Source organism: Phalacrocorax carbo, chromosome 23 (genome assembly GCF_963921805.1).
Source record: "Phalacrocorax carbo chromosome 23, bPhaCar2.1, whole genome shotgun sequence".
Taxonomy (NCBI): Eukaryota; Metazoa; Chordata; class Aves; order Suliformes; family Phalacrocoracidae; genus Phalacrocorax; species Phalacrocorax carbo.
Window position 1 is genome coordinate 6,734,046 of NC_087535.1, and position 23,386 is coordinate 6,757,431.

The following is a 23,386-nucleotide window of genomic DNA, read 5'->3' on the forward strand; positions in this document are numbered from 1 at the left end:
TAGGCCCGGTCCTGCCCGGAGAGGCCGCTCCGCCCGGACCGGGCCCCAGCGGCTTCATCGAGGAAGATGCCGTTTAGGAGCGGGTCGTTGCCATCATCCTCAAGCCAGAGCTTGGGGAAGCAACGCGGGGAGGGCACAGCACAGAGTAGTATTAGCGTGCTTTCAGCTTCAGCTGGCTTCTCAGCATGTACAGAACTGTTTAGGTTATATATATACACACGTGTGTCCATGCACACATACGTATAAAAAAAAGCACATTAGCAGAAAGGTTAGCCTCCCCAGCTTGCAGCTACCAGTTAAAGAGAAATAAAACTAGGCAAGGTGATATTCTCCAGGAAGTTTTAATAGAGCACAGATTTTTTTTTTCCACCTCTAGTCATCAAGTACTTATATACAATGTATCAATAGCAGATTAAAAAATATTACAGAATTTAAAAATCTGATTTATACATAATTGGTTGTTTAAGCAAACAGCTGAAAACAGTGAAGGAGCTAGAGGTATTCCTGTAATCCCCTCTGTTTTAAACACTTCCAAAACAAAAGTACTGCTGAATTGAATCAGATGACGAGATTTACAGATTTTATTCAGACTTAGGCAAGGCACTTTAAGAAATACTTTTCTGTATGTACAATGTAAGAAACCACGGGGCAAAGCAAAGCGTCTGTCACTGTGCTGGGAGCGGCTGCGCCATGTGCATAGCAGGAGCCTGCATCGGCCACCCCTCCTGGTGGTTCTGCAGCAGGCGGTACAGCTGCTTCAGCTGAGCCACGATGTTGTCCTTGATGTCGGGCGTAGAGATCTGGAGCCGCACGCTGCCGCTGTCAAAGGAGCGCGCAAAGTCACCGGAAAACATTTCATAGATCATCCGGGCCACAACTGGAATGACCTGTTCAAGAAGACAGTTCTTTTTAGCCTAAAAGTCACACAGTACACTCCTGTTTTTTGCGGGAACCCCCTGCTCTGGATGCAGGGGATGGTTTCCACAATAACCTAAACCGCACTCACAGACTGATGCTATTCAGCGCACGCAGCATTTGTATTTGCCGTGGCAAAAACCACCAGCCCTGTTGGGGTTTCCCGGTGCCAGTAGCCACGGGAGAGAAGAACAGGTCTCTGCTATCCGCAGGCATCGACCCAGAGCCAACGCCCCGGCCCCAGCAAGGCTGGCACATGTCACTTCCCAGCCTCAGCTCCTACCTGAACCACAATCAGCTTCCTCTCCCTGGGTTTTCCATCAGGCCATTCTTCTCCAAAACAGAAGTAGATTTCATATGGTGGCTGTTTCTCAATTTGTCCTTTCTGATGGGCTATCAGCTCTAGGAAGAAAAGCAGAATGCTGCAGGGTTGTCCTCTTTCGGTTAGAAACACTCACCACATCCCACCCCATTGTATCACCCCAGGCCTTACCTACACGCTGTCCTTTCCCAGAGCCACCTCTTACACATACACAATTACAGCTTATTTCTTGAACCCAGAAGAGCCTTCTTTAACAGCAAGGCCCACCAATATTTTTAGGAACATTAAATGAGCGCACATTTACTTTTTTCTGATGCGCACCTGCTCCGTGGTTGACTGAAGCCAGGGAAGCGGTGGCCCCTGCCCAGGCTCCATGCAAGAGCACACCAGGCTGAGCCCCAGTGCAGACCACCCTTTCCAATAGTGCCACCAAGTGCCCAGACCAGTATCCAAAGCAATTTTCCAGCAGCAGAAGCTACTTACCACTTAGGAACGTTTCCAGACAGAAGAGTTTGACTTTCTTTTGCCTCTCGATCAAATTTGGTGTGGTGGAAGAAGGCGCACAGGGGCCAGACCAGTACACCTTGCACTGGCAGAGCCGGACGGCGTAGATGGCATGGCCACTGACCTCCAGGATCAGTCCCCTGTCCATAACATCCAGCAACCGACTTGTGAAAATCTTCTGCCTTTCATTGGTGATTTGCTCTGTTCCTGGAAACTTTACTTGCTCCAAACTAATGGGCCCGAAGAGCTCTTCCTGGTCTGGCATAGGACCCAGCTCTCCGTAGAAAAGTCTGCATCCCTGAGGGTTGCTTACAGTTGTCGTCGGTCCAGTCTCCTTTCCTCGATATTCAAACTTGATTTCTAGGTCTGTCACTGAGAGAGAAACTGTCAGTATGGCTTTTCCTGGACCTTTGCATGTACTGCATCAGCAGTAGAGGCACACCACACAATCCACGCTACAGTCACAGGGATGTTTAAACTATACGCAGCTCTCCATGCTAACAAGCAAACAGCCACAGGAGAAAAAAAAAGTGTTTTGACAAGTACAATGACAGAAGCGCTACAAATCCATATACATACTTGGCAGAGAGCTGATCCAGAGCTCGGGACTGCTGAAGAAGTCATGCTGCAGCACATTTGGAGGCATTTCCATGTCTAGAGGTTCATTCTTCGGCCACACAGCTTCAGGGCTGCAGTTTTCTGCAGTGGCTGGAGCCATTGGAGAATCTGCAAAATGGAGACAGCTCTTCAATAAACCGAGATTTTGTTTCAAGCATGCACCGATTTACAAGCGAATACCTTCAGTAATATATTAGCCTGTGCCACCAACCATTGATATTAAGAAATGGAAATGTCTCTTGAATAGGGACATGCTGAGATTGATTCAATTCTTCCTCTTCTTCCTCATCAAGATCATTATCCTTTTCATCCCACGGAGCTGAGCCAGTGGAACCTGCAAACAAGCACATCCTTGTGGGTAGCTGATCAGTGTCAAACACTGCAGTGCATTTCCCCAAAAAAATAATGTAACCTTCATATTGGCTTTGCACAATAATTGAAAATTTGTGTATTTTCTGAATATGATTAAGAAAAGGAAAAACCTGATCCATACAACATACTATTTCCAGTTTAATATATAATTCTAGAAAGCTAAGGAAACCGGTGAACTATCACCTACATGGGACTATTTAGCGGAAAACATACAACTGTGTACAGCTTTATCAATTTCAGTACAGGAACACTGTGGTTCAAAGTCCTCCTGGTTTCAGCACAACGGGGCTCACGCATGGCAGCTGCTTTCTGCTGCACACAAAGGCAGCTTGAGAGTTAATGCCGCCGAGGGAGAGGAACTCGCATTGGACAAATGCCTGCTCAGTTACCAGCCCTGTGTCAGCAAGGCCCTCACCTGGATTAATGATTGATCCCTGGGACTGCGGGATATCGCAGACTTCATAAATTTTAATAGGATTCATGGGCACCTCCTTGGTACCATCATACATCAAATTAAATTCCCGGCTTTTGTTAAGAGCACACCGGAGCTGGGCTTTCCACTTTGCAGGATCTGGCTCATCGACTCCTTCCTGGTACTTTCCCGTTTCCACAGCCCATGCCTGGGGACAAAGTACACTGTGCTCAGTCCAGCCCTCTCAACAGAGCAGCTTTTATCAGAAATCAAGCTTCCAAACAAATTCACTGTAAAATCCTTCTCTTACAGAAGTCTTAACTACAGCTTTTCCCATTAAAGGAAGAGGGAGAAAAAAAAAAGATGTAAATCCCAATTTCCAAAAACCATTAGCAATTCTGAACATGCATCTTCATACAAATTAAGAAAGTATACATTGCACAGGACTGTGCACTGAGTTTTTCTAGGTGTCACAGGTTCAACACCAAAAGTCATTTCTGACAGCGAGCCATACCCTGTGTAGGAGGCACGGACTCGGTTACAATGGAGTGGAAGAGCAGCCACAGACACGCAGCGGCCCTCTCCCTCTCTCATCCCAAAATCAGACTATCGGTCCAAGATCCCTCCAAGGCAGAGGAGGTCAGAAATCCCTCAAAGGAGTGTAGGCGTTGTAATGAATCCCTTGGGATAAGAACATTAAGGATAGCAGGGATGAGCACTGGAAGTTTGTGGTGGACCTCTTAAGATCTACGTAGCAGTATTTAATGGTTTGCTGCTAAGAACAAGCCAGCTACCACATCCTAAACCGAGCAGATGAAGCAATCCTCCAGAGTCCGTGCAATCAGGCACCGTCTGGCCTTTGGCAGTCGGAAAGGGTTAAAGAACTCAACACCATTTCAGGCAGTGCCAAGCTTGGCATCCAGGTGCACGAATTGGCTTTTCTGAGGTCAAAGAACTAGGACAAAATGCGGCTGGAAACAGCTACGGAGTTGCCTATCGAGCTCCTGGACAACAATCCAACCCTTTGTCTCTGTTTAAGAGCCGTGCTATAGCCGAGCGCTCCCCTCCCTCCCTCACCTTGAAGATGGTGTTCTCCTCCTCGTGCTGCGGGCTGTGCCGAGTTGCGTGCTTCCAGGGGATCTGAAACCGCTTCGCTTCTCGGTCTAGCCAGACAAGGCCGGGATACATACCGCTGTCTACCTGGGCTACCAGCCACGGCTTCAAGCGAACTCTTCGCGGGTGTAACGCCATTGTCTACAAAAGACAGGGATAATAGACCAACTGCTAAAGGTTAGTTGAGACTCATATGCTTAAAAAAAAGAAATTAATTTAATGGAAAAGGACCCCGTGCCACATTACTGCTATTGTTTGTTACATTACTGCACTCTCAAACCACTAATTCACATTCAGCCTGACGACTCTTCTGCCAGAAGAAGTTACAAACACATCGCTAAGCGGGGGCCATAATTGCTACAAGAAAAACAACTCACTATTAAATATTCCAGTAAGCAGAGACGGCGCGTTATTTGTGTTAACTGAGCGCACGGAGGGCGAGCCCCAGTCAAGCCTGAGCTGTAAACCCTGCGCAGGAGATAAAGCCACAAACAAGCCACAGCAAGAACAGGCAGCAGAATTTCAAAAGCCTCCACGTACGCCTTAGCGAAGGGGCCTATCTGATCTAGTTCTTCAGCTGCCTTCGGTCCTCTTCGGTCTTGCATCCAGGAGGAGGAGAACTAACATGCGCTGAACCAGAGGCTTTTGCCCCGGTTGAGGTGAAGGTGGAAGCATCAGCTGAAGCGGGAGGGACCGTTTCATGAGACAGACATTCCTCTGAAAGTCATTTCATGACTTTTTCATGAATGCTCTCAATGCAGCATAATCATTTGCAAACATCACTGACCTTAACAACTAGGATGTTTATCCAGAAGGACATGAACTGCAAGTCTGCCTGCACTCGTGCTAAAAATCAGGTGATGTTGACTTAATGTCAGGTTTTTCAAAACAACAATGCTGCAGTTAACTGATCAAATCTGTTGTTGTTTAAGTAGCACCATGGGGCTACTCCATTTGCAACCAACCAACAATATTTCTCTTGTGCAGAACAGATACAAAACCAGAGAAAACCAATGACTGTCCCTCTGCGGGAAGAGACAGCATTTTGTACCTTTATATTTTTGGGAGGAGACTTCTATGACACACGTGTGCTTAGAAGGTGTATCTCCCATGTTCGTTTGTAAATCTTCAGACAGACGTGAGAAGTGACAAATACTCCCGTAGAGTAAAGCAGTTACAGGATAAGTAAAACCTTTGCCATAAGCTCTGAATACTGCTGCAGGAGCTGCAAAAGTATCTAGTAGCAGAGATAGCGATTAAAAAATCCTATCCATGAACTAGTCTAGGAACAGGTTTTATTTGTACAAATACCTGCAGATCCCATTCAGATGCAGGTGTTCACACAAAATTCATCACACACAACTTATTTTATCTGTTAAGCAAAGAAAATGTTCAGGTTCAACTGCAAATCATCTTTAAATAATAGTTTGAAAAAGTGCTTCATCAAGGACCTGGGGACGTTAGCAGACTGCTTCCCAGGAGCTGCAAAGGATCAGACGGCAATCATCAAAATCATTTTTGTGCTTCTGAAACTCGGCTGTATTAGTTATCCATGTCAAAAACCCTGCCAGAATTAAACTTTCAGTAGCATGTTTGCAAAGACACAAAGTCCAGGTTAATGCTGGACTTAGAATTGAGACCAAAACCAGGTATCAATTTCCTTTGCAAAGGAAAAAAAAGTGACTTTTCATTGTAACAAAGAAATCCTAACTAAAGCTTGTTTCCACAATCACTTTTACACTTAACTTCACAACCTTCTAGTAACGTACACTGTGTACACACACATCTGCAAGACCAAGAGTAAATTCAAACCCACACATGGGGGGGGGGGGGGAATTCATGCCTCTCCCCAACAAAAGACGCTTGGTCACACAGAGGGTGCGCTGGCACTGCCCTATTAGGTCTGAATTGTCCCACGGCCCACAGACGGTGTCTGTCAATACATGACATTACAATGCTTTATGACCTTTTATCACCAATGACTTGTTGACACAATAACCGAGAGCAAATCAACTTGAATCCCATTGCTCAGCTCAGACGGTGAGTCAGCCTCTCAAAACCTTCAACTTCGATCCAGTGGGGTCCACTAATGCCAGAGGCAGCTCGGGCTCCGAGGGCCGCAAGGGTGAGCTCGGGGGGGGGACACGTCTTCACACCATTGCCCGGATTTGCCTAGGGAGGCTTGGCCTTCACACAAGACTCCTTGGTGCACATACCCAGGAATCCTCCGGTTTGCTTTATTCCCACTCAAACTGGCTGGTGCAGGGGGGTAATTAGCACATCCCTGTGCTGCTAATGCATCCCTGGTCAGCGATGTAATTATTCCCTGTACCCCAGTTATTGTTGAGTCATACATTTTTCCTTGGAGAGGAGATGCTCACCCCAACAAGAACAACTCAAGCAAACTCGGAACGGAGCAGGCATCCTGCAGCCACTTCCCTGACGGCTGCAGGCGAGTGACCAAGGTGGGGGACGGCCCTGGCTAACCGGGGTGACTCTCGGGGCTGCGGCGCCGGCCGGCGTGACAACAGACGGCGCACCAGGAGAAGGCGGCCCAAAGCCTGCCTCAGCCTCGCTGCACGGATGCTTTCACTCGCCGCCTGCGCACCCAAGTGTAGTCAGTGCTCCCGCTCCACCCCGCTCACCAAGCCTCTGAAGGAAGGGGTCTTCTTGGGGTTCATCGCTGCGATGCCACAGACCTCATTCCTTGCTCGCTACCTGCCTTTAATTATATTATCCTGTATTTTGTGGATTTGTATCCATTTTTCAAAGACAAGCAGCTCAACCCTTAACATTAGCATTCCCACAGAGAAACCGCCTGAATTTTCACCCCAGTGTCTAACCCTTGATCACCTCCCCACGCGGGGAACCGATAGCTCCCACGTTTCAGTCTGTACGTCACTTCTCTTGCAGCCCCCCCCGTGCTCGGCGAGCGACGCACCTCCAGCACCATTAACTCTTAAAATTCACAATCCCTGCGCCCCAGCCCGGTAACCTCAGCCCCCCGCCGTGCCCGGGTAGCCCACGAAGCCGCACGGGGCGTGAGTCGTTGGAGGTAATTGGAGGTCTCGGGTGGTCCAAAGACTGCTGCCGGGGAACGGGGCGGGGGGCAAGCCTTACCCTCGCCCTAACTCTAGGCCTCGGTTTACGCCAACTCGAAAGACGTAGCCTAGGGCTAACGCAGCACCAGCCGCGGGAGCGGGTGGGAACGGGAGCATTAAATGGCCGTTTCCAGCGAATTTCACCCCCCCGGCTGCCCTCGGACCGCGGCCGCCGCCCGCGCTGCCGCCCCCCGCCCCAGCCCGGCGCGGGGCCGCGGAGCCTCCCACGGACACGCGCGTGTCCCGCCCGGTTTGCCGCTCGGACCGAGCTCCCCCCCCCGCCACCGGAGGGACGAGCAGCCCCCCGCGGAACGGGGCTTCGCGGCGCGGTCCCGCGAGGCCGGGCGGAGCCGTGGGGCGCGGCGCGGCGTGGCGGGGGGGGGGGGGGCGGGGGTCGGGCACCCTGCACACCCCCCACCCCCACCCCGCGCAACTTACCCCTCCGGCGGGCGGGGAGCGGCTCCGCGCCCGCGGGGGCTCTCGGCCGCCCCGCGGGGCCCACGCGTGGGGCGGCGCCGGGGCGCGGGGCGAGGGGAGCGCGGCGGCGGCGCACACTGGGCGCCCGCTCCGCCCTCACCTGCCCAGGTGCGCCGGGCGCAGCCGCGCCGCCCGCCCCGCCCACGGCCACGGGGGGGCTCCGATCCACGGCCACGGGGGGGGCCGCGCCACGGGGGGGCTCCGATCCACGGCCACGGGGGGGGCCGCGCCACGGGGGGGCTCCGATCCACGGCCACGGGGGGGCTCCGATCCACGGCCACGGGGGGGGGCCGCGCCACGGGGGGGGCCGCGCCACGGGGGGGCTCCGATCCACGGCCACGGGGGGGCTCCGATCCACGGCCACGGGGGGGGCCGCGCCACGGGGGGGCTCCGATCCACGGCCACGGGGGGGCTCCGATCCACGGCCACGGGGGGGGCCGCGCCACGGGGGGGCTCCGATCCACGGCCACGGGGGGGCTCCGATCCACGGCCACGGGGGGGGCCGCGCCACGGGGGGGGCCGCGCCACGGGGGGGCTCCGATCCACGGCCACGGGGGGGCTCCGATCCACGGCCACGGGGGGGGCCGCGCCACGGGGGGGCTCCGATCCACGGCCACGGGGGGGGCCGCGCCACGGGGGGGCTCCGATCCACTGCCACGGGGGGGCTCCGATCCACGGCCACGGGGGGGGCCGCGCCACGGGGGGGCTCCGATCCACGGCCACGGGGGGGCTCCGATCCACGGCCACGGGGGGGGCCGCGCCACGGGGGGGCTCCGATCCACGGCCACGGGGGGGGCCGCGCCACGGGGGGGGCCGCGCCACGGGGGGGCTCCGATCCACGGCCACGGGGGGGCTCCGATCCACGGCCACGGGGGGGGCCGCGCCACGGGGGGGCTCCGATCCACGGCCACGGGGGGGCTCCGATCCACGGCCACGGGGGGGGCCGCGCCACGGGGGGGCTCCGATCCACGGCCACGGGGGGGCCCACCCCGCCCACGGCTACGGGGGGTCTCCCCTCCGATCCACGGCCACGGGGGAGATCCGCTCATCGGGGGGGGCTCTGCTCCCCTCCACGGCCCCGGAGTGGGCTCCCCTCCACACCCTGTTATTTAGTATTTTTTTGTTAAATAAATGCCTTTTTATAGCTGCTGCAGTGCCGCGCCGCCGCCCCCCCCCCCCCCGGGGGTCTCGGGACCAAGCGGAGCACCCGCGCACCCCCTCCCGTCGTTTTCCCACGCCCCCTTTTCTCTCTTTTGTCATGGAGTATTTGCGAAAGAAAACAAAAAGTTCCCATTTTCTTCGCAGTTCAACGCGGGTTCGGCCCAGCCGATCCAGAGAGCGGAGCAGAGGCAAAACTTAAAGCGGCTGCGCTCGACGCAGAGCCCCGGGCACACAGTTTGCTCTGAAAAGTGTAAAAACGTGCCTGTCCCCGGCCTCCATCCCCACCCTCACACCTACCCTGGGCTGCCAGGGGGCTCCGCGGCATCTCCCCTCCCGCCCGGCCGCAGCCTTCCACCGCCACCTCGCCCGCCGCCCCTTTCATTTCTTTTCCTCGTAGGTGGGGAACCGTGACTCAGTGGTGAATCCTGGTTTCAAGGGATCTCACAATACTTTGCTATTCAGTTTCAATGAAGCAGGAAAAAAAAAAAAAACCAAACAGTGGGAATTTCCCTTCTCCTTCCCATCATCCACGCTGCGGACAGCGCTGAATCGTGATCTTGGAAAGGCTGACTCGCGTCCAGAGCTCGGTCTTAACGCCAAGACTTTGGAACCATGCAAGATTTATTAAATCTTCACACAGAGAGAAAATGTAATTTTGCATTTGTCTTGGAAAAGTTGCCTTGCAAGGTAAATATTTCAGGCTTCCTTCATCACTGAAATGGAGCCGCTCAGAGGTAGCTTTTAGCAGGAGTTTGTCAGCATGTAATAAAATCTTTCTGCCAATAAGCAAAAGCCGACAGGTGACACAGAGAGGTTACTGTGCGATAGCACTGCAATGGTGGGGTTTAATTTGTGCTGCGTGGATGTGTTTGGTAAGTTGTACCTGACCATTTTTGATACACAAAACAAGGGACAGCTGCTGTGTTCTGCTGTGTTAGTCCTGCTGCGTAACAGCGTGCAACGGTACGGCCGACCTGGTGAGCAGCTGAGATGCTCGGAGACCTTGGGCTGGGCTCCCAGCCGAAGCATGAGGGATCTTTGATCTTTCCTCAGACGGGTCAGCACAAAAGCTGCCGTTCATCCTCACTGCATTCCTCCTGTCCACCCTGCCTGGTGACAGGGAAATTTAAGGATGCTTCAGGTTTGCTTTCCTTTGCGGTCTGACGCTCGGGGAGCGTTGGAAGCAGACGCCGGCTGAAGCTGTACGCTCACCCGCACGCCCCAGGCTGCCGGCGACGGAGGGGCTGGGCGCAGCCCTGGGCAGGGCTTTGCTCTTCCCAGGCCCGCTGCAAGGACGCGAGATTGCCCAACGCGCGAGAGGGGTTTTAGGGCAGGTCAGGGCCAGGGGATTTAAAATAATGGGGCAATGCAGCACAATGACTGGGCATGCTCCAGCGTGGGCGAAGGATCTAGTCTTGCCTCCAGTTTCACTGCAGTTGGTCCTCTCCCGGCAGGCAGCTGTGCCTGCCTGCACCCCGCCGCCTTTGGAACGGCCTCCGCTGCCTTCGCCGGTGGTAACGCAGATGCCAAACCAATGAGTCTCCCCAGCCCTCTGCAGGGTTTGGGTTTTGGTTTTTTTTTTTTTTCCTCTCTTGGAGTTTCTACCAGCCTTTGCTGAAGCATGTGGCAGCACGTTGTGTCAGTGAACTGACAGGAAATAAGCCATCTTTTTTCATGCTCTTGGCTGGGAAACTCTGCAGCTTTTGAGCTGTACAGGTGATAATCTAGGGATAGCTCATTAGGCGGGACATGCAATCAGATGTTAGCTGTTTGCATCTGATCATCCAAAAGGTTCGCTCTGACATGACTTAGAAAGCATTGGTCCTAACACTTCAGTCGGCCTAAATAGCACCAACCTCTCTCATCGTGTTTTCTACAAATCATTCTTTTTATTTCTATTTCTACTTATATTTACCTCTACTGGCATTGTTTTGTTTTTTCAAATCAAATGAAGAAACCCTTTGGCTGATAATCTGTGCTTCATGAAGTGGCGTTCTCCTGGCCGAGAGGCAGCCGCTCTGTCAGTACCGTCTGCAGAGCGCACGCTTAGGGCAACGAGAGCATAGGCAGGGGAATTTTCATACCAGGAGCTATGTGATTCCATTTATTTCAGTGCCAAATTAACTTCAGTACCTTTATCAACACGATTGTGTGTCGTGATACCTGCAATAGCACCAGCTAGGCTGTGTAACCCAGGTCTCTTGCAGCCCTTTGTTCCTAGCTGGAAAAGATTATAGTCATCAAAACAAAAGGGAACCATTTTCTCTCCTGGGAACAGATCACTAAGTTCCCATAAGGCAAAACAAAATTATGCAAGGAGGCAAGACAACATCCTGGGCATGTGGAGTCTTGTTGTGCGCTCTCAGCACTCGCATTCCAGCGTGCATCGGTGCAGGAGAGCAGCACAAAATGGTGGCAGGGTTCACAGCAGCCCGTGCACGACTGCCCAGCTGTGCTGCTGGAGAACCTGCGGTGAGCCCTCCCCACCCCTGTCCCGGCAGCAGCACCTCTACTTCTTGAAAGCTGTCCGTGACCCAGAGAGAACCCGTGCCCTCACCAGGTAGTAGCCAAGATGATTCAAGGAATATGACTGAGGGGAAAAAAGCTATTTCTTCACACAGTATGCATAACAGCATGAGGAAATGGAGAATGCAACAGAGCTATTTTATGAATACCAGTGACGGTGGCTGCCAAAGACTTCTTTCCAGTAGATTCTAGCTGAGGGGCAAATCCTGCGGGATAGATCCAGGATAACTTTTTTTGATGAGCCAGACCTCAAGCCGCTCTCCAACAGACAAGTTATCTTTGAGTTAGGGGCTGAAGTTTGCCTGAAGCATTTACAAAAGGAAGGACTGAGTTTATTAATCCTGTTGCATTCTTCTAGGCACAAAGAGAGACAAGCAGATTTCCTCTATGTTATTAGATGAAAGTATACCTTTCCATTGAAAGGGAACAGTCTTAACCTTTCTGGTAACTCCTCTGTTTCTTCCCATCCATCACCAATGCTCCTGTTGTACTGCCTATAGCCTCTTCTTGCTTACGATGCCCAAGCGAAACCATGCATTACCGGGGCATCCTTACGTACAGAAGTACGAAGTCATGCTGTACTCCTGCAAGTCTGTGTGTGTATAGATACATGCTGAGGCGATACCGCTGGTAAGTTACTGACAGGCCTGAGTAGGTTCAGATCAGATTCAGTAAGCTCTGTTCTTACTAGCGGAGCATGAATTGCTCCCAAGTTGTTCTGCAATATCAAATTTTACACTGATTCTCGACCAGCACTTTTCTGTGTAAAAAACTCTTCTGTTCAAACCAATTAAAAAAGTTCCAAAAAAATGAACAGCCTAAGTCCTTCTAGGCCTTACTGTTATTGTAATGAGGGGTCTGCCATTTCCTATTAATAGTGCTCTAATCCTCTTAAAAGAAGAATCCTATCTGGATGTCAGGCTGGCTCAGACACATTTATAGCTACAGGCTGTTTCTTCCCAGCCGACACAGATAATGGCTGGATTCAGGACACCTGGTATCATATGGATAAAAGCTGGTGGCTCCAGTAAGGCAAGAAAACAGCAGTAGTGTGTCTGCTGGGAGGGGGCTGCATTTCTGGTAGCAGGGGCTGCGCGTGCTCTGCTGCCAGGTTATGGCCAGCAGCTGCGGAGCAGAAAGAGGCTGGAGGTAGAGCTGTGTGTTGTATCTGTAATAAAAGTGGTGAAGATAAGCAGAAGTGTTTCAATGGCAAAAGGCACAAAAAGGGGAATAACAGAAAGGAGGAGAACTCAGTACTTTAAAAGATAAGGAAATTGAATGTTAAAATGTTCCAGTTATGCTTAACTCTGAGTTTAAGACTGAATTGTGAAAATGAGATAAATAGGCACATGTGCATCTTAGTAGTTCTCTCGATCATTTTGTCTGGAGTAAAGCCCGTAGTAGGCATTCAGTTAACTTCATGTGTTAGCAGGTTTTTTTCGTGTGAGTTGTGTTAGTTGTTTGTGTTTATTATGTCAGGATTTGCTCTCTGTGGTGGTTGTTGGCTAACATGCCCTGTTTCACTGCAGCATTGAGTATCCCCCACAGGCAGGTAGTATAAGCTAGTACTGAAAGGCTAATATGAGGGAAGTTTGCTTACAAACCATTTTTTCTCCTAGAAAAACTATAGTGAAGTAAGTGGGGTTGTGTGTAAAGGGAACCTCAGCTTCCAAGCTCTTTGATGTGAGGGTATTAATGCGTGGAAGGATCCTGAGCCTCTGGAGTCTCCCCCTAAATAGGGCACATGCTGAGAACATCTGAAGGTCTCTGAGATTGATAGGTGAGAATCTCCTAATGATCTTAGTTATTTTTATACATGCCTGATACCATGCGTTATACTGCCCTAATGCAGAGAAGCAACTCTATGATCACCAAGTGAGCACACAAAGCTGTGGGGTGAAAACCGTAGGAGAAAAAGAGGAAGAGGAACGTAAAACGCAAAAAGAAGGTGAAATAGCAGACACAATATTAACATCAAACAAAGGCACAAGAGAGAAGAAAAAGAACAAAGAAAAAGCAACTAAAACGAACCGAAGGACTTTGGCAGGGTTTTCCTTTTGCTCCTTCTTGCTTTAGGGAGCGAAATGGGACAGCAGTTCACCAACGCCCAGGGGGAACAGACAGAGATTGATGTTGCTGAATTGCAGGAATGGTACAAGAAATTTGTTGTTGAATGTCCCAGTGGGACCCTCTTCATGCACGAGTTCAAGCGGTTCTTCGGGGTCCAGGATAACTGTGAAGCAGCCGAGTATATTGAAAACATGTTCAGAGCTTTTGATAAGAATGGGGTAAGTGGCGAGGAATTTTTACAGTTGTCTGATAATTTGCACCTCTTCCTTCTGTAATTTGCAGGTGTTTTGGCGCAGCTCCCACCCTTGCTACCTTGCTTCATGAGACTAAGGCAAGGGCGATGGACCTGCTGGGGCAGGAGAAGGAGCACATGCTGCACCACTTTGTATGGGCTGGTGTGGATTTATCACCTCATAAATCTGTACAGAAATTAAGGACAGAATGTCCCCTTAAGGGGCTAAGGATGGATTAAAAGGTTGACATTTAGGCAGTTGCATTTTGAGACAGTTTTGTTGAAAGATCCTTAAAGAGCCAAGGTTGCTCCATGGAAAAAAAATTATCTGTTATGATAGAAGGGGAGTTACAGTAAAGTCCTACTCAGGCTTGCTATACATTGCAGGAAGCACATATATACAGCAGGAACAGGTGGCATGTAGCAAAATGTCGATTTTAGCTACTCAAAAGCTAAGGAATGCTGAGCAATTCAGACATTCTGGTTTTGATTCCCTTTGCTGTATTTGTCATCAGACACCTGGGAAAAGTGGGCTTTCTGGTTTAGTAGCAGTTCATGCATACCCGTGTATTGGTGCAAAAGATAGCATAATACTAGCCTGTGATATTTTTAGATGGTTGAAAGAAATGTAACGCGGTTGCCTTCATCATCTTGAAATAGGTAACAGCGCTTGCCAAATGGTTCAGTTTTTTTCCTGAAGCTCTTGATCATATTCAAAGCATGGGGTTTATTACTGTATATTGATATAGGAAAAGGGGAAGCAAGACACTCATCTCTCAGATATATATTTCCCTTAAGCTTTCTTTGAAACCAGTGGCAAAATCACATTGAGGTGAGACAAAAAAAATCAATTTGTGAGAGGATAAAAAAAGGTAGGTTAGAACTGACTCAGATTTTGAAGTTGGTAAAACCAAATTCCTGCAACAAACTGAAGGTCCAGGTCCAAATTCTGTTACGAAAGCTGTGCAGAAGGGGTTGCAGAGCAAATGGTGTGTGTAAATGGTGAAGTCCCATTCCTAGCTCACAGGAGTTTTCCTAATAAGACCGAAAATCTGTTTTTAAGGGATGCTGGTACTTGTACATATTAAGAATGCTAAATTACGCCTAGACTCATGTGTTCGCTTAAATATGCTCATGGTAGATAATCAGTTGAGCAGGACCTAACAATCTAAAGGATTATTAGTAACACAGTAAGAAAATAAAACGATTCCTCAGTTGTCTCTATGCTAACTGCCCTTCGAAGTGCAGTAGTAGCAGTCTCTGCTCGCAGCTGCTGGGGAGACCGCGGATCTCCCAGGGGGTTTTGCCACCTGGGTCAGGGGGGCTGTGAGGTGCCATGGGGGCCCGGGGGATGGTGCTGGTCTGCGTGAGGGCCATCTGCTGGAGGCTGCGAGGGAGCCCTGCATCCCTTCAGCGTCTCTGAAGTTTTTAGGAGGATGAACACCTGATGTAAATCTTCCATTGTGGGTGTTGCTGCCTCCTTCTGAATGGTGACACTTGCGTTGTCTGCCTTCCTCAGGTGAATCAAGATCAAACAAAGGAGAGGGATGGAAGACAAGGGTAATGGTTGTGTGTTGGTCTCTTCAGTGAAGCAGCTGAGATTGCTGAGAATGGCAATCCCTTCCCCAAAAGCCAGTGCCTCCTGCACTGATCCTCACCTGCCTCCCCATCCTCCACGGAATCTGTGCTGTCTCAGGATATTTAAATTGCAAGTTTTGGAGTCCTGGCAGGTGTCCCCACTTACTGCACTGTAGGAAAACTGCTTTGCTGTCCACCGTCACTCCTTGGGAACTTATCCTTGGTGCAGAGGGGTATGGCTGTACTTACTGGTGGTCTTAGACTGACACAAGTCTTCTATAAAGTGGAAAATAAATAGCTGTTCCATTGAGTACCTTGGCAGTTTTTGTTTGGTAAGTAGTTTTCTATCAGTTACACCCAGTTAAGTGCCATTCAGCTGCTTTTGTTTCTACAGGATAATACCATTGATTTTCTGGAATATGTAGCTGCCTTGAATCTCGTTTTACGAGGAAAACTGGAACACAAGCTGAGGTGGACATTCAAAGTATATGACAAGGATGGGAATGGCTGCATAGATAAATCTGAGCTGCTGGAAATCGTTGAGGTGAGTAGGCATTGCCTAATCGCTTATTTAAGCACAGTTCTTTGGCAACGTAGTGATGTATATGGGTTTTGTGATAATCAGGTTTCAAGGCAGCTGTGGGCAGTGATGAAGTGAAAATGCCTGACCTTGGTGAAAGGGCCATGTGCTCAGTGGTTTGGAGCCTGATGGGGTGGCTCAGGGATCAGTTAAACCCCCTGTGGGCTGCCTGGCCTCTGCTGAAGCTGTCCAGAAATGCAGCATCTGGGTGCTGTTGTGGAGTTCCTGTCTCTCTGCTCTGCCTTTCCTTTCAACCTTTTTACACCAAGATTCATTGCACCAGCCAGTGGAAGAAGGTTTCACCCCATGCTCCTTGCAGGATCCAAGTTTCCTGCCTGAGTAGCTGGTGAGAATACAGAGAGAGGCCCAAATTGACACAGAAATCCCTTTTGTAATTACTCCTTTCTGGGTTTGTTATGCTCTGTACTCAGTTTTAATGAGTGACTCTGTGAGAGGAGGCATGGGGCTCAGCAGACAGACAACGGGTACCTGGGTTCTCACTTTGGGTAAATATCTTGCTGATGGTGCTAGAGTCACCCCTGTGCCACAGGTGCTGTTACCCTTGCACAGCAATACTTGGGAGGCTCAGTCAATGGTGATCAGACACTTTAGGCTCTAAGGTGAAATGCAGTATCAAGAAGGCATCAGAAATTGAATCTGTGGAAAGCTGGTCCTTTAGGCTGGGAAGTGTGGCCAGCTTGTAACCTGTAGCACCAGCAGCAGGTGTGAGGGCATCTGGGGAGCTTGTCTGGGGCAGGTTCAATTATAGTTTTGAGGTCAGCCAGGAATTGGCCAGATCTGTGTTAGGCCCTTGCTAATCCCCTCTCCGGGAAGACTTCAGACAAAACCCTTCAGCCTAAGGAGCACAGTTAATAACAAACAGGTGGTTGTCATGGGAGGAATAGATAAAATCTGCCCCTTTCCAATGATAAAGTGGAACAGAAACTATGGGTCAAAACATGTGCTAATACAGGTTTGATCTTGCAGCTTGGGCACAAGTTCCCTAGGAGAGAGGGCTGGGTAAGTCCAGATGTGCCTGGCCTCAGATGTTAGAGAAGAAAATCATACTCAAAAGTCAGATGGTTTTCCCCTGTGTGAAACTCTTGCCTTGTTCTTTGCAAAGCAACCCTGAGGTCTGACCAGTATGTGCGAGGAAAACAGGAGGGCAGCAGCTTCAAAGAGCAAATTAAGTAATCTGCCAGTGTGTGTGAGCATAAGGTCGGAGGTTTCTTTAAAGGTCTGAGGCTCCTGAGCGGCAGATCTTTTGAGAAAGGTTAAAACCACAGCCTTTGTAAAAGAACTTTACACTGTTGGGAAGATAATGGAGTTGACTGCTTTTCATTTTCCAGTCCTTCCCCTAATCTGTGAACTTCTTTTCAGTCTATCTACAAGCTGAAGAAAGTGTGTCGGTCGGAGGTGGAGGAGAGGACTCCACTGCTCACCCCGGAGGAGGTTGTGGACAGGATATTTCAGTTAGTGGATGAGAATGGGGATGGTAAGCGATCGATGGCTCAGATTGCATTCATACGCAATGAGAAGCTATCTGTGCTGGGCAGGCTAGCTTTAATTACGTCTGTCAAGAAATCACGTAGGACTACTACGTTACTCAGACACATTGGGTTTGGTTCTGGTCTGTTTGTTAGAATCAAGGCTAACAGCAGGGGGAAATAATTTTCATTGTTGTTTTAATGTAAAATAGAGGGGTCACTATTCTGCCTGGATTCTCGATGCCACACAGATCTCGCCCTCTGCAAGCCCCCAGCAGCCAGAGTGCAAGTGCCAGCACAAATAGCCTGAGTAAAGACAGTGGCTCCAGTCAAACTGGAGCTGGCAGGATCAGACTTGCAGTCCTCCTGGAGGAGCGTGCGTAAGCTAATGCAAGGTTTCATGTCAGCTGATGGATAGGGCAGGTGTGAATGCGTTGGGTTACAGCATGGTGGTTTCCTTCAGCTAGCTGGCCTAACCTACCCAGGGAAATGAAGTATAGCTTTTGTCTTACTAGTATATTTTCTAAAACATAGGTGGTTTTACTTCCTGCCTTCTTGTCTTATCTGTCATGTTTTGTCTCCCATCTTGCTTCCTCCTCACTCCAACACAGGGCAGTTGTCTCTTGACGAGTTCGTTGATGGGGCCAGGAAAGACAAGTGGGTGATGAAGATGTTGCAAATGGATGTAAACCCTGGGGGATGGATCACCGAGCAGAGGAGAAAGAGTGCTTTGTTTTGAGGAAATTCAGGTTTGACACAGCTGAAAATGTGGTGCTGGCTACAACTGTGGCTCTTACTCCAGGTGGTGGTGGCTTTCCTTTTTAATACAATCTCAACATCCAGATGAAAACTTCAGTGGTTTAAGAAGCCATATCTCTATCTAAAACCCACGTGCTGCATACTGCTGGTACCCAGAGACTATTTTTGGCCCACGAATAAGTCTTTCTGTGTACACAATACCGTGTTGGCCAGTTCTGGTTTTTGGTTACACCCCAAGGAACAAACTTATCGTGGCTTCCTGCAGTGGATCCTGTGCGTGGTTTTAGTCTGACAGATGGGATCGGGAAGTGAGAAATCCTGGCGTAGTGGTCCTGTCTCCAGTGCAGACTAGTGTTTGCATCGTTCGTGCCTGCAGAGATACAAACACATCAAGCCAAAGATGACAGCAAAAGAGGTGCTCTGGCAGGCGTTAGGCATCCAGGGTGTCTGAAGGCATATTTAGTAGACTATATTGCTAATGTAAAATTATTGAACACCAACGTATCGCTATCAGATGAGAATTGGATTAAAGCGCTAGCCAAGACATACTGCTGGGTGTGTGTATATATACACACAACCCAACACAGAGTGGAGGGAAAACGTAATGTGTGGGCTGGACAGGTGGAGCAGTAACTCTTTGCATCTCCCTCCTGTGGACCAGACTCTGCTCCTTCTGCCTGTTCAGAGCCCTGGGTTTCTGTGGGCTGGAAAAAGGCTGTTTGCAACCACTGAGCAGCAGCAGAAATTGTACCTCTTCCCGGCAGCCACATTTCGAGGGCAGATTTGCACAGGTGTGATTCTGCTCCTTTTGAGCCCCTTTTTCTTACTGAATCATCACTCTAGAACAGCTTTTCCTGCCCTGTGAAGACTGACTGAGCTCAAGGAGCTCCAGGGCTTTCACTGCACTGGAGGAAGCCTTGGGTGGAAGGAGAGAGAAGGGAAGAGCAGCGTTTTGCTTGGCTTGGTCTCTGCATTAGTGCTGCTTTATCGGCAGGACCACAGAATGGAACAAGAGATGGAAAATCTGAGCGAGTTATTGAACGAGTACAGTGGTTTTACACTGGACTTAATTTAGCCCCAGACTATAGATAAAAAATTTGCACAGGTTGTAGGCTGAGCTGTTATTCTAACCCATACTCCTATATATATATGTATGTGGAAAGAGAATTTGGGTTGAACCAATATTTTGGTTCACCTTTATTGAATTTTTGTTTTATTTGCAAGAAAAATTTCCCCAGGAAGATAACATAAGTGTTTGTCCTTGATTTTGATTTTACTTTGGGATCAGTGGAACAAGTCACATCCATGAAAAGATTTACAATCCTTTTTTTGGTGGCCTTTAATTAGGACCGCGGTACCTTTCACTAGTCGATTAGCTTGCTGGTTTGTGGTCTTGTCGATTTAGCTGATATTTAAATTCAGAAACATGAGGAAGTAGTCAGGATGGGACGTGGTCAGCGCTACAGTTCAAACCCATGTACATTCCCACTCCTAAATAGCCTTTCTAAGAGTTTTCTGTAAACACACACTTGCTTGTGGCATGTGTACTTATCAGAGCAGATTAGACTTGCAGTTTACGCTGCTGTAAGGCAGCTGTTTAAAGCTCATTTGAGTCAATGGTTTATCAGCCAAAGATCTGAAAGAAAAGTCTTACTTCTGACTTGAGGGCCTGGAAGAAAAGATGCACTTCACTGATTTTTCCAACCTGTGGACAAATGTTTCATGGGAGAATGCAAATCTCTAATTCCTTAAATATCAGCGTCTCACCCAATGTAACCCACTGCTGCTTGCACAGTTCTTGAGTGGATGCTTACTTTCTGTAGTTGTGTACTGCCGTTTTACTTAAATGCTTTAAATTTTCTCATTCTGTTCACCTGCTCAGATCAGGCCCTGAAGGAGCTGTCTGGTGTTCCCCGCACCAGCAGTCCTCTGCCAGGGTGGTAGAGGGCAACCTAACACTGAGCACTTGTACAGGCGCTGGTAGAAATTTTGTAACACATGAATTTAATAAAGAATTATTTATTAAAACTGTTTTGCAGTATTTATTTTCTACTTGGAATGAAGACCTGTGTAAGCACCTGAGTATTGGACCAAAATTGTAGTGTTTAAGACTGACCTAATGAATTTAAGGGAGGTGTAAAGCGTAACACTAACCTGGGTAAGGCAAATACAAGGCAGAGGGGGCCATGCTGTGCAGGTGCAGAGTAGGAAACTAGTGTCTTCTGTTTAACTTCTGTGTAATGCTGGTGGAAAGCAGGTGTATAATAAAAATATTTTCTGAATGGAATTTGAAATAGTTGCTTACAACAAAGTGAGCTGGGAGTGCTGCAGTGAGATGGCCCCTGCCAGGACTGAAACAGGAGCCTTGAAGAACTTGGGGCTCCCGGTTAAAGTGGGACTGGGCAGGCCTAAGGTGGTAGTAGCGTGTGTGGTGGATAACACAACACTTGTGTTAGTGCTGGCATAACCCAGTGGAAAATTGTTCTTATCAATTGTGTAATCTTGTCATGAAAGTCCAAGGTGCTTTAGTCTTAGTCCTATTTTTAAGCCCATAGGTAGAGCCACTTTGATCTCCTCCCAACTCAATTCAACATTCACATCAAGCTGTTGATGTCAGACATTTGGCATAATCCGTTTTTCCAGACTTACAGCCCAGCTAGAATTGGATTTGACTGATCGGATTTCTTTTTAGTCTAAACTGGGAAATGGGATGGCTTGGAAAAGGCAAATGCCATGTGATTTTTATCAGCTTTTACCATCTGCTCTGATGTTTGACGCCTCTGAAGTTGGGTAGGATAGAAGGTGAAATAATCATGTTAAAGCTGAAGGTGAGGCTGTTGCTGAAGGTGGCCGATGGGGAGAAGGAACAGGAGCCAAAGAAGGCATCGCATCCTAAAACACTTTGGAAGGTGCATTCCCAGGGAAAGCAGTGAGCAGTAGAAATAATGAGGCTGGGAAGGAAAGAGGATAGTTCCATTTAACTTGTGTTTAGCCACGCTGCTGGTCCGTACACCTGATGTTCTGAGGGGGGAGATGGGGTTTGGTGGCTGCCCAGGGGAAGGCTTGTGCCGGGGTCATTCCCCAAACACCCACGTGCTGCTCCCCTTGGAAACGTCGTGTTGAAAAACAGAGTGGCTGTGCCAGGACTTACACAGCCCCGTGCTGGTCGCGATAGGGACTTTTTGTGGTCTCACCATACCCGGTCATTTTCTCACAGCACCCGTGCTCGGCTCTGGCCATATGGGGAATTACGTCTGTCTGTCTCTCTCTCCTCCTGCTTCTCTTCAAAGGAAAGTGCACCTCAGAAATTTAGGAAGTATCTCAAACGTATTACCCTTTAAGACCCTGTATTTAAGGTAATCTAATGGTATTCTGGGATCTGATGCGTGATATGGGAACACGGGAGCTGTGCCGTAGGGCAGCCGCCTCCCCTGAGGATAAGGGACCTTTAGAAGCATCCGGCTGAGAACCTGTTCTGTTTCATTTCTTTGCGCTTCAGGCCTCACACCCTAACACACGGGGGTGCAAAAGGAGATACTTTTGCTATTTCCCATCGTCCGTTCTTGAGCATATAATCTCATTTCTCTTTGATTTTGCTGTCTGGGAGCCCATCAGCTCAATTCCCAGCGGGTTGCTGGGATTCCCGAGTGCTGCTGCTCCGCAGACTGGGGCGCCTCGGCAGGGCTCCCCCCGCGGGGACGCGCTCGGGGCCCGCTCTGTGCTGGCAGGCAGGGGCTCCTGCGGGGACGGGGCAGCCCCGGCTCCCCGGGCGAGCGGCACAAGCAGATGGAGCGGCAGCACCGGCCGCGCCGAGGGGCAGGCTGCCTCCGCAGAAGGTGGCAGAGCCGCCGGCTGGGCTCCCCTGCTGCGGAGGGTGTAGGAAGGGATGAAGTGCTCCTCGACATCCTCCCTCCAAAGATGGGCTGGGAAAGGCCCTGAGCAGCCCGGCCTCACGTGAGCCCTGCTCACAGCAGGACACGGGCACGGAGCCCACCCGAGATCCCTCCCAACCTCAGACGGTCCATGGATGTAGGATTTCTGCATCCCTCGGAAGGCAGATGTGCCTTGCAGCTTTTTTGGTGTTTTGGCACCTAAACCCCACTGAGATAAACGGCATCGTACTGCTGAAAGTCACTCTCTGGGTGGTTTTAGTGTAGCTGCACCTTTTCTTAACAAACCTGGCTCCAGGGACTTGTTCCAGGTGACGGCAAAGGGGAGGCAGAGCCGGGACCTGACCTCAGACCTGCCGCGGTGCTGCAGCCTCACAAGCCCATCGCCCCTCTGATGGCAGCTCCCGAAAAAAGCCTCTCCCAGGCTCACCAGAGCGGCTGCGCTGCCTCGCGTTCGCCAGCGCTGCTGTCGCAGGAGCGAGCAGTGCATGTGTGGCTGGCACCTGAACAGCCGCCACTGTTTTGAAATAAATTAATTATGCATGAGTTAGGGCAAAGGGAGTCACAATATTAGTTTTTAATTATTTTTAATTTGCTTTCTTAGAGGCTGAAAAAACACCCTTCAGAGAGAGACGCTGAGGTTTGAAAGGTGCCTTCAGTAGGCCAGCAATTCTGAGGCGGCCCTTTTAGAATAACTTTGTCTTTACGAAGAGACGTTAGGCTTGTCAGGGCTGCTTCTTGCGGCTTCTTGGGCATGCAGGAGAAGGAAGCTCGGGCGGGACTGAATGTGCCTCCGTGGAGGGAGTGTGCACAGCAAGCCCACGCTGAGCTCCGCTCCCTCCCCGCTGCTGTTGTAAAGACGGAGTGTAGTAAGTTTTGTGCTGCTCCGTTGCGGGCAAGTTAATTTTGCTGCAAGGAGGAGCGTTGCTCACTGAGCAAACAGCTCAGCCCGGCTCTGGTAAGGCAGTTGCAGCCTGCTCTCTCTTGCACCGGTGTAAGCGGGGTGGCTGGGCGAGCTGGCCCGTCAAAGGGCTCCTCCCATGGCCTGTTGGGGTGTGTGCCTGTCCAACAGCACCGGAGCATGCACCAGGCTGTTGGGGGGCAGCGGGGGGGGCTGCGGACGTGCATCCCGCACTCGTCGTCTGTCTGGGTGGAAAATAGGGGCGGGAGGGAGCTACGGGGCTGCCACACGTGGTCCACCCAGAAGGCAGCAGGGAGGGAGGCAGGAGGTGCCTAGAAATGTGGGTGGGTAAAGCAGAGCTGTAGAAG

At 50.2% G+C, this 23,386-nt stretch overlaps 2 protein-coding genes across 5 annotated transcripts; one reads left to right on the forward strand and one right to left on the reverse strand.

The window, feature by feature from the left end:
• Positions 1-322: 322 nt before the first annotated feature.
• Positions 323-7,926, reverse strand: IRF6 (interferon regulatory factor 6). Of its 4 annotated transcripts, none has more exons than XM_064471747.1 (8): positions 7,796-7,926; positions 4,221-4,397; positions 3,147-3,351; positions 2,571-2,693; positions 2,321-2,467; positions 1,721-2,113; positions 1,199-1,317; positions 323-887 (listed from the first exon to the last, which is right to left on the reverse strand). In XM_064471747.1, exons 2-8 carry the CDS (start codon positions 4,392-4,394, stop codon positions 666-668), a joined length of 1,383 nt encoding a protein of 460 aa, XP_064327817.1. In that variant the 5' UTR covers positions 4,395-4,397; positions 7,796-7,926; the 3' UTR covers positions 323-665. The 4 variants fall into 4 exon arrangements, with proteins under 4 accessions (XP_064327817.1, XP_064327819.1, XP_064327818.1 ...); XM_064471749.1 differs by having other exon boundaries at positions 4,221-4,424; XM_064471748.1 differs by lacking the exon at positions 7,796-7,926 and adding an exon at positions 4,797-4,963.
• Positions 7,927-13,605: 5,679 nt separating this feature from the next.
• GUCA1B (guanylate cyclase activator 1B) lies at positions 13,606-18,757 on the forward strand. The gene is made up of 4 exons (XM_009515116.2): positions 13,606-13,809; positions 15,796-15,945; positions 17,362-17,476; positions 18,080-18,757. The coding sequence occupies exons 1-4, from the start codon at positions 13,606-13,608 to the stop codon at positions 18,205-18,207; spliced, it is 597 nt and encodes a 198-aa protein (XP_009513411.1). The 3' UTR covers positions 18,208-18,757.
• Positions 18,758-23,386: the final 4,629 nt, after the last annotated feature.